The sequence below is a fragment of the Eimeria mitis genome, genomic scaffold (assembly GCF_000499745.2).
Source record: "Eimeria mitis Houghton genomic scaffold, Emh_scaff432, whole genome shotgun sequence".
Lineage (NCBI taxonomy): Eukaryota > Apicomplexa > Conoidasida > Eucoccidiorida > Eimeriidae > Eimeria > Eimeria mitis.
The window spans coordinates 1,654-11,804 of NW_013572639.1; the positions used below are offsets into that span (position 1 = coordinate 1,654).

At 51.4% G+C, this 10,151-nt stretch overlaps 2 protein-coding genes across 2 annotated transcripts in view; one reads left to right on the forward strand and one right to left on the reverse strand.

Moving 5' to 3' along the window:
- Positions 1–372: 372 nt before the first annotated feature.
- On the forward strand, positions 373–4,912 carry EMH_0012050 (serine/threonine protein phosphatase, putative; the record flags this gene model as incomplete). The annotated part of the gene is made up of 9 exons (XM_013499433.1): positions 373–556; positions 1,960–2,385; positions 2,557–2,673; positions 2,856–3,361; positions 3,618–3,773; positions 3,916–4,051; positions 4,202–4,392; positions 4,602–4,663; positions 4,807–4,912. 9 exons carry the CDS (start codon positions 373–375, stop codon positions 4,910–4,912), a joined length of 1,884 nt encoding a protein of 627 aa, XP_013354887.1.
- An 884-nt stretch (positions 4,913–5,796) lies between these two features.
- Positions 5,797–10,151, reverse strand: part of EMH_0012060 (uncharacterized protein) — a gene marked incomplete at both ends in the record, with an annotated part of 8,120 nt that continues 3,765 nt past the window's right edge. Inside the window, 4 exon segments of the mRNA XM_013499434.1 lie at positions 5,797–6,156; positions 6,424–6,637; positions 6,941–7,032; positions 7,221–8,513. Coding sequence (XP_013354888.1) covers positions 5,797–6,156; positions 6,424–6,637; positions 6,941–7,032; positions 7,221–8,513 — 1,959 coding nt within the window.

Sequence of the window (10,151 nt, forward strand, 5' to 3'; positions counted from 1 at the left end):
TTCCTCTATGTTCTACTTTTAAGTTAATCCTCCTTCAGCTGTGGAGACGATGCGAAAGTGGCGCGGTGATTGCCGCACCCGCTTCCGCCGCAGCAGGACCGGCAGAGCCTGCCGCAGCAAAAGCAGGAGGGGGAATGCTCCGACAGGCTGCTGATTGGGCCTTCTCGGCCTATTCTCTACCTTTATCTTTTGATTCCTACTAGCAGCATCAGGCATCTGGGCGAAAGGGCAGCGAGCAGCAGCAGCTGCAGCAGCAGCCTCCTGCGCAGCAATTGCACGAGGAGCAACCGCTCCAGCAGCAGCAAAGCAGATACAGCAGCAAACCGGGCACGATAACCTTTTCTTTGTACAGCAGCAGCAGCGGGTGCCGCGATGGATGGCCGTACTGCACGGCTAGCAGTACCCACAACGGGACTGGCAGCACGAGCAGCAGGAGACACGGCGCATACCTACCACATTCTATATGGGGATGTGCACACGAAGACGTGCGCTCTCCGCCAGCGGACGGGCAGCATGGCCTGCCTGCCGTTACCACAAGAGCCTTCACTTGGCCGTGGTAGGTTGCGTGTAGGCAAGTACAAACATTCTGTCGGTGTATTCAGAGGTAAAGAATGCCGTAAAGGAAGCTTCAGCGAAGCTTCCTTGTGTGCACGCGTATGACTACTGGCTTGTGTTACCAGTCTCAGCAAGGTGCGCTGCAACGCCGCTTCAGGCTGCCACCTCCCCGCAACACCCAGGCCCGAGCTCAACGCCCAGTACGCCTGAGGACAGGCGGGGGGGTCAGCTGCTTTTGAGAAACTCTTACTTTACGTATGGACCTACTTCGCAACTCGGTTCTCTCCTTGATTAAGGTCAGACAGCAACCGTTATACTCATGAGTATTCGCCCCCAGTATTAGGCCACTCTTCCTCGGCAAGCAACACTCCCACCTTTCGTTATTAGCACCCTTTGCTGTGGGATTCTTTGTTACTTTCGAACTCATACAACGTACCACGTAGTCAGGCACCCGCACGGTATAAGGACTCTTCTCCGTGTTGGCTGTTGCTCATCCTGCAGCAATTTTGGGGCTGTGCTTGGGCATTACCCTGACCCAAAAGGTTCAACAAATAAAGTCAAAACCGGACACTGGCTTTTTTTTTGCGACAAATCGACCGTACTATATCCATATATGCGACATGAGCGGTGCCATGCAACGCCCCAACACCCCGTGACACGCTTGAGAACGCCTGTCCTGTGGAAGTTCGATACTTGTGCAGCGTAAATGAAGCATTCTGAACTGAGGTTGCACGCATTCTATGATACTGCAGTATTCCCACTAGATAATAAGCCGGCTCCTTTCTGCCCACCTGTGGGTACCTCAAACGTTATCATCAGGAGTAGGAAGGGGGTCATGGAAAGCACGATTTGTGTTTCTGAATGTTTTCAAACAGTCTTTTCTACCCTTACGATTACTTGAAATGCGTAATTCGGCGGAATTGTTGGAGCAACCATCGCCGTAAAGCCGAAATGCCGGATCGCATGCTGCTCCGCACACAAATCTGTGCGTGTATAGAGTAGAATTAGGGCTGTAGTCAACCGTACAGATATATAAGCCAATTCAACGTTGCCAAATCAATGCTATAATCTAAATTCGTATCTCTTACTGTCTATGGCTCAGACACCCTTCAGGCAGCAAACCCCCGTTGTGGCGGCTCTACCGCTCAGAGAGTTACAGCGCGCATGCATTGGCTTTCCTCCTCTCGAAAGTGTGCAATCGTGCACCACAGCTTCTTGATCTACATGTAATATTTTCTTCTTTAAACCATAGACTTATAAGCCACGTGGGCCAGGGGACACTCGCCAGAATTCACTTTGCATAGGAAGCAGAGCCTTTGGATGTAGAGGCTGCGAGCAATTGTTGTCTGCGGTTCGCCAATTCTCATATATTTGTTTCTGCTGGCCTTTTGGTGGGCTGTGTAGAAGTACATGTAACAGGGGATCCGGGAAAACCAGTTGCTTCAACGCCACTGTGCCTCATGGCGGAAGGCAGTGACTCCGCGGGCATCAGTGGCAATTCAGCCGAGCCCGTAGGCAAGGAGGGAGCCAAGAGGAGAGACGGCGAGATGGCGGTCGATGGAAGCAACTCTTGTGCCGCCAAAGACGTGGGCGACGTCGCAGAACGCGACGGGAAGAATGACTCGGCCAAGTGCTCCCCTGTAGAGAGGGCAGAAGCCTTCAAGGCCGAGGGCAATGAACTCTTTAAACAACACCAATATGCGGAGGCTGTTGCCAAATACTCCGCTGCAGTTGATGCGATCGATGAGTCATCGCTGGACCCCAAAGAAACTCAGCTTCATGTTTATCTCTGCAACAGGTCCTTCGCGCATCTAAGGATGGAAAACTTTGGTATGACATCGCCCCTTTGATTTTGCATCCCGTGTAGAATGCAGGTTCTGCTTGGTGGTTGGCCCTTCTGTTGTTGTTTCCTCTTCCCAGAGCCCATGCACATAGGAGGAGTATTTTCATTGCTATAATTTTTATTGCGTAAGTGAGCTGTGCAACTGTTTCTTGTCACAGGGTCGGCTATCATCGATGCTGAACGTGCTCTGGAGCTCAACCCAAAGTTTTCAAAGGGGTATTACCGTCGTGGGACTGGGTATTTCTGCCTGGGAAACCTGAAAGCTGCACAGCGCGGTGAGTATCCCTCTCAGGTTTTCCTACAAATGTTCAGCGCTTTGTTGCATTCTCTACCTCCGCACGTATTAATCCTAGAGAATAAGAACGTTTTAGTTGTATTGGTTGCAGAGAGCTGCCTTAGTTTTCCGAGTTCTTCGTTTGTAGGGGGGTGAGACAGAATGTGCGATTGGATTCCGCAGACTTCGAGAGAGTGTGCCAGCTGCGTGGCGGGAAGGATGCAGATGCTCTTTCTCGTCTGAACGAGTGCAAGAAGCAGCTGCGAGCTCAGGCGTTTGCAGCAGCAATTCGCACCAAGCAAACAATACCTGCATCGAAGCAGGTTCTGGCTGAGGGTCTAGAGAAGCTGTTTCCAGTCCCATCAGACTACACAGGACCTGTTTATGAAAAGGGGAAAGTTGATGTAAAATTCCTTGAATCGCTTCGTTCTTGGCTGCATAACCCAGAGAATCGTTTGCACCCGCAGTACGCGTATGCAATGGCTGTGGACTTCATTGAAATACTCGAACCTCTGCCCTCCTTAGTCAATCTAGAAATACCTGCTGATAAGGAGATTACAGTTTGCGGAGACGTTCACGGACAGTTTTATGATTTAGTAAACATATTCAAAATCAACGGAATGCCCTCTGAAGATAACCCATATCTTTTCAATGGAGATATAGTCGACAGAGGCAGCTTCTCAGTTGAGGTGAGGCCCTGGGGCCACANCCATATCTTTTCAATGGAGATATAGTCGACAGAGGCAGCTTCTCAGTTGAGGTGAGGCCCTGGGGCCACAGGGGCCCCTGAAGAAATTGCCGCTACGGGCACCTCCCGCTTACCTGAACAACATTTGGGGGTCATGGTGGTGTAGTCGCGTTGTTGCAGAGTATCCGTTGCAGCAATACTGTGCATGATGGGTTAAACTCATTTATTTCTGGTTCTGTTGCTTTGACCACCTGCAGGTCTTGCTGATGATGGTTGCGTGCAAACTGGCGTATCCGAACCACATGCACATTACTCGCGGAAACCACGAGACCAGCGAGATGAATGCAATGTACGGGTTCAAGGGGGAGATGCTGCACAAGTATGATGAACGCCTTTACCAAATTTTCACTGAAGTGAGTTCCTCCTCTTGCCCAATACACATCACAGCTTTCAGTCTGGCTGAAGTTTGCATTTCATATTTGCTGTATATGAGTATACTGGCGGAAAAAAAGTCCCACAGAGAATTTCCGTTGCCGCCTTTCTTCTCTGCTTTAGGCGTTCCGCTTGTTGCCGCTGGCATTTGTGGTGAACAACAAAGCATTCGTAGTTCATGGGGGTCTATCTCGTCAGAAGGACGTAACCCTGGATGACATTAGGAAGATTGACCGCAACAAGGAGCCAGGATCAGATGGTAAGTTTCGTGATGTTGAAGGCTCTTGTGTATGCCGATTACTGCAGCTTTTTTCTTTTCGGCAACCAGAGCGATCAGCCTGCATGTTGCACGTGCTGTTCATGGATCTGCGGCGCTGCTTTACTTCTTATGAATGGGCATTGCTTGCAGTGCTGATGACGGATTTGTTGTGGTCTGACCCCTCTCCACTTCCTGGACTGACCCCATCAAAGAGAGGCGTTGCATGTCAGTTCGGCCCCGACATTACAGCCAAGTTCCTCAAGGACAACAACTTGAGCTTTGTTATTCGTTCACACGAAATGAAAGAGGAGGGTTATGAAGTTGAACACGGCGGCAAACTGGTAACATGCACCGGCTTGCTCTGCTTATCTGCCGACCGCTGCATTCTCACGCTCACCACTTGCTTGTTTTATGAGGCCGATGAAGGGACTTTAACCCTTTAGAATGTTGCGGTTAACAGGATGTGGCAGTGGTGTTCAGCGGTAAGCATAGTGTTGCAGCTTTGCAGTTCTACAGCAGGCTCATCATTGTGCGTGTTTGTTCTTTTCAGATAACTGTATTTAGTGCTCCGAACTATTGTGACGAAATGGGCAATAAGGGGGCTTTTATCAGGTATGCAAGTCGAGCTAACCACTCATGCCAGTAGCACTCTCTGTGGCGCTTCTCTTCGCTAGCGTTTTGATTTCGTCCTTTATTTCCTTGTTCTCATGTTTAGGTGTCCTTCCGGCGTCTTGCAACTGCGGTGCGTTGTTCAGGCTGAAAGGTTCCGAGATGGAGCCGAAATTCCACCAGTTTACGGCCGTTTCTCATCCTCCAGGGCCTGCCATGCAGTATGCAAATCCCATGTTAAGTTTCGTATAAGTCGACAATTGTTTTCACGACGTCCATGAGCATGTTGCGTTTCCTTTTACGCCCCTGTGGCATTTGTCGGAGTCAGAAACGGCCCGGCACGAGCACATTGCACAGACTGAAAGCCTTTGAGCTTGGAAAGAGAACTGAAGAGGGGACCGTATTGTCCGTGTCATGCGACATGCATTTTGAGTTTCCCTCCAGTCGTTGTTTGGCAGTCGTGCCATCCTTTGGCGCTAACAGCCTTCCACCGCTGGCANTGAGTTTCCCTCCAGTCGTTGTTTGGCAGTCGTGCCATCCTTTGGCGCTAACAGCCTTCCACCGCTGGCAACCCTGGCGACATCACTAAGCAAATTTCACTGACGAGCAACAGGCTGGGGCACTTGTTATGAATGAATGCTGCCGGAAAAAGCCTGTCTCCGCTGTGCTCATTGCCGATAAAGGAAAAACGCAAACTGCGTTGAGATGCATGTGAACTTGTTCTTTGACTTGATTTAAAAGCATGCCCATACCATGTTCAGTCTGTGTTCTTCATGTCGGCGTCCCTGTTACGAGTATGCCAGGCGTTCTCCACCATGCTGCATTATGCACTACGGTACGCGCCGGCAGCAGTTAGTGATGTCGATCAGACCATCAGAGCTGTTGGTGCTGGATAGCCTCTTTGATTTGTCTAGATACTGTTGCATAGTGCGCTGTCTACCCCGATACTTGGCTGTGCATACGTAGTCAGTTAGCCATGTAAGCTAACCAACAGCTGGGCTTTCTGCTTGTGTCAGCTAAGCAAAAAGCAAGCANAGTCAGTTAGCCATGTAAGCTAACCAACAGCTGGGCTTTCTGCTTGTGTCAGCTAAGCAAAAAGCAAGCAGAAAGCCAAACAAGGCTAGCAGCTCCATCTTTCAGTCGAAAGCAAACTTCGCGGAAAACGGTGCAGGCGGCAAATCCCACTCCGCTGCATCGGCATAACTGCCGGCCGCAGCTATATGCGGCGGCAGCGCATTGAGTAGCCTCTCCCAAAAAGTATCGAGGGGACTCTGAGCGGGGATCCCAGACTCAGACGCTTTGTCAAGATACAGGGTACCGCCGTCGGCCTTACCCCCTTCTGACGCAGCTTTCAAGTGCGAAACCCGATCATCTTCCGCCTGGGCACGAGGAGGAGGAGCGGGAAAGTGCTGAACAGCCCTGAACAATGGCGTTTCTGCGCAGGCTGTGTTTGGTGCCGTTACGTCGAACAAACCCGAACGCGTTGTGAAACGGACCTGAGAACACTCACACCATGTAACACATCGCTTGAGCCGTTGCAGCGGTGCACGGCCCGTACACGAGCTTCTCGGAGCTGAAGCCCGTCATGGAGGCTGCCTAGAAAGTGCACTCAGTCACTACAGTTCAGTTCATCACAATAGTACATATGTACCTCTTGCAGAAATCGACTACTAAACTGCTTGCTTGATGTGGGGGAGTTCCGGTTGTCTGGCTCCCCCGAATACACACAGGAAGCGTGCCGAGCTAAGGTCAGCGAGGCTCACCGGTATGTGCCCATGAAAGAAGAATTCAAGTTTCGTCATGACGGGGGGCAATGGGTTGGCTAGAGTGATGATGTAGCAATCGCACTGCTGAAGCCGCCGCAGCGGTGCCTGGCGTTCCAAATTCCACCTTTTAAGGCCGGCGGCCGGCAGCGCAAGAGCCAGCAGCGAAGCTCCTCCGATGAGCAGCCTCAGGCGCGTTTCGTCATTCGCCTCGCTGCAAACGCAACAGAAGAAGAGGAAACAGCACATACATCGCTAACCTAAAGCGCCGCAAGGCTTCCCGTTTCCCTAGTACTGTACCAGCTTATGGTTCCTCTACTTGTCATAAGTCCCATCACCCGCGTAGTCAAGTGAAGACTGCATTGCACTTTTATCAATTTATTCGCTTAAAATGTAACAACGGAACAAACGCCACTGCGAGCGACGCGCAAAACGGTAGATAACACAGAGAGAGCAAAGATGCAAAGGATTCGACTGCTCCCAGCGCTTGAAGAAGTGCCCCCAAAAAAGCACAGACGCAACGCACTCGTAGTGTATGTCCAATTCGCCTCGGAGCCCATGGCTAAACACGCGGCTACCTCCCGTGGGCTTGGGTGGAGGGAGAAACGCCTGAAGGCACAGAGAGACTACACCAAATCCTGGCTTTAATTATGTGCTGTCTATTCAAAAGTACACAAAGTATTGTAGCTTTCCCATCTTTATGAATTTCTTTCTTACACTCCAACACAGGGAAACAGAAGATCGCAGCGGTAAATGCCTAATACCCCTTGCAACCAACATTTCTGCAGTGAGCTCACCTGTGAATCCGTGTACAGACTCCAATGCGTGCGAGTTGTGCTCAACCTATGGAGGTGGGCGAGTGTCAAGGGGGCTTTCTGTGAAGGGGATTCTTCCATGAGAAGAAACGAGGGTTGTGGTTTTGCTTCCGAGCATCGAGACGTTCTATTATCACCCGAATTGTTGCCGTTATTATCTTTTTCAGCTGCAACCGCGTTCTTGTCGATTGCTGCAGCGGCAGCACCCTCACCTGCTGTATCACGTGAATTTGTCCCCGTGTTGTTGATATGTTTCAAGTCCCCTGTAGCAGCTGAATTGCAAGAAGAAGAAGTTTCTGGGGTTTCATTCAGAGAGTCGAAGGCAGCTGCTGCTTCAGCAGCCACCATGGCGCTACGCACTGTAGAGAGCACATGAGGAGCGTCAGCAAACGCTGGATTCCAAAACACTTGCGGCCCCAAACCCATCACAGCAACGCCTTGGGTGGAGTGGCGCACGAGGGGAGGAGTGTAGTGCGTAACCGAGAAAGGCTCCAACTCAGGAGCAAAGCGTGAGGTACTTGATGATGCTGCTGCTCCGGCTTCTGCTGTTGCTGCTGCTGCTTCTTCTGTATCAGTTGCGAACGATGCCTGGTCTTGGCCTTTGTCTGTGTCGTTTCTTTCGCTGCTATCGCTGCTGCTGGAGGGGGAAGGTAAGCCGGTGATTTTTGCGCGTCTAAAAAGAACAAAGTGCAGCTGTAGCGGCCTCTCTGGGGAGAAGGGGAAGCCCTGAGAAGGCAAAATGTAGTGGCCAAGGCTGAAGGGCAGCAGAGCTAGGAGCGAACGGTGTGCCTTCGACTGGGAGTGCGTCTGCTGCTGTCGAAGCTCTTCTTCTGTTGAGGCGGGCAGCAACGGTACGACAGATCCTTCTGTGCCGCCTTCTTCACTTCGTGTTGCAGCAGACTGGCGACCCTCAGCCTCTCGCTGCTGCTGCTCCAAAGGCACGTCTACGAGGGGAGGAAGAAGCACTGGCGAAGTGTTCAGCGCAGCAACAGCAACAGCAACAGCAATAGCCACTGCAGCAGCAGCTACCCACAACCCCCTATAGCGCCAGCGGCTCTCCTCTGCAGGTCGAGGGGCCGTGGCTGCCTTCAGGCCGTGGTGGGGGGGGCGCTTTGAGCAGTGCAACAAATAGAATATTGAGGGACAGAGAACAGCGGGCAGCAGCAACACCACCGGCAGCAACACCGCGAAATTCAGCAGCAAGTCCGTGTGCAGCAGCGCCTCCCCTGCACGACCAGCGGGGCCGCTAGTGCCGTCAAGGAGCCCCAGATGGGCCTAAGACAAAACACAGGAAACAGTGCAGAAAAACCCTAAACCCTAAACCCTAAACCCTAGAATCCTCAACACAAACACACTGGATATAAACTACGCACAGAAGGCCCACAGAAAACTCATTCTCCATCAAAGGCTAGCGAATTCATGCATGCAGTCCTTCCTCTCCTCAGGTGTATATACACCTTGTCCCCATCAGCTGGTGTATCACTGGCCAGCTGTTACTGTCGTCACTCGACAGCAATCGGCGTGGTGCTGTTGCTGCTTTGCTTTCACTTTGCTGCAGCAGCTGCATGAGAAACCAGCACCAAACCAGGTGCAGATACACCTCAGAGGGGTACAGCAGTGTATACATACCTGAAACAAAATTATAGAAGGGACGAAACTCCCCACTGCTGCTGCCAGCTGCAGTGCGCAGCCTCTTCCTGCTGACGTGCTGGTAGCTCTGGTCTTGTCATCTTGAGTTCCGCTGCTGCTGCCGCTGCTGTTGCTGCAGTTCTCGCTGCTGTTCTTGCTGCTGCTGCTGCTCCGTATGTACCAGAACAGCAGCAAAGCTACCCGTGGGCCGACGAGTCCCAGCAGCAGCAGCAGCAGGTAGAAGCAGGCAAAGAGCTCTGAATAGCAGACGCCGAAAGAGAGGATACAAGCCCGTATTGCATCCCTTGAATTAATAATTTATTTATTTATTTATTTATTTATTTATTATTAATTAATTAATTAATTTATTTATTTATTTATTCATTGCTTTATTAATTATCTCTTTAGTTAAATTCAATAGGCAAAGCGTTGCATCTGCTGCAGTGAACAAAAGGCCGAAGGAGATCCCTTCGCGGTGCGAGCACTCACGCAGTCTATGCAGGAGAAAGCAGAGAAGCAGCAGCAGCAGCAGCGGCGCCTGTGNCGGTGCGAGCACTCACGCAGTCTATGCAGGAGAAAGCAGAGAAGCAGCAGCAGCAGCAGCGGCGCCTGTGCTGCTGCATGCATGCAAATCACTGGCTGGCTGCTGAAGGCAAACCGCCGACGCAGCCTGCATATCCAGAGAAGACAGCAAAAGGTACAAACACAACAGATGCAGCAGAAGGGGATACTGGTGGTATCGACGCACGCCAGCAGCAGCAGCAGCAGCAGCAGTAGTAGTCGTGCGCAGCACACATATAAGCAGCAGCAACACTAGCAACCCCACCAATAATAACAACACCAACAGCAGCAGCAGCAGTAGCAACACGAGCAACCCCACCAATAACAACAGCAACAACAACAACAAAAGCAGCAAACACTCACTTGCGAAAGAAGATAGCGTCCCAACACCAAGTCAGAGCAGCAAAGGCCACGGCGCCTCGAATGGCAGCAGCAAGCGGCCAGTGTATGTACAGCTGCCCATAGAGCTGCAGCAGGAGCGCACCGAGAGCGGAGCAGCAGCAGGCAGCAGCAGCAGCAGCAATACAGCTGCAACCAAAGGTCAAGCAGCTGAATATAACCAGAGGCGCTGATGTCTGTACACCCAAAACCTTCTGCTGCAGTTTATAATTCAGCAGCAGCAGCAGAAAAGCAGCAGCAGCAAGCGGCACGAACACCTCCCACGGGAGAACAAAAAGAACGAGCCCCAGCACGTCTTGATAGAAGGGTATTTCAGTATTTTTT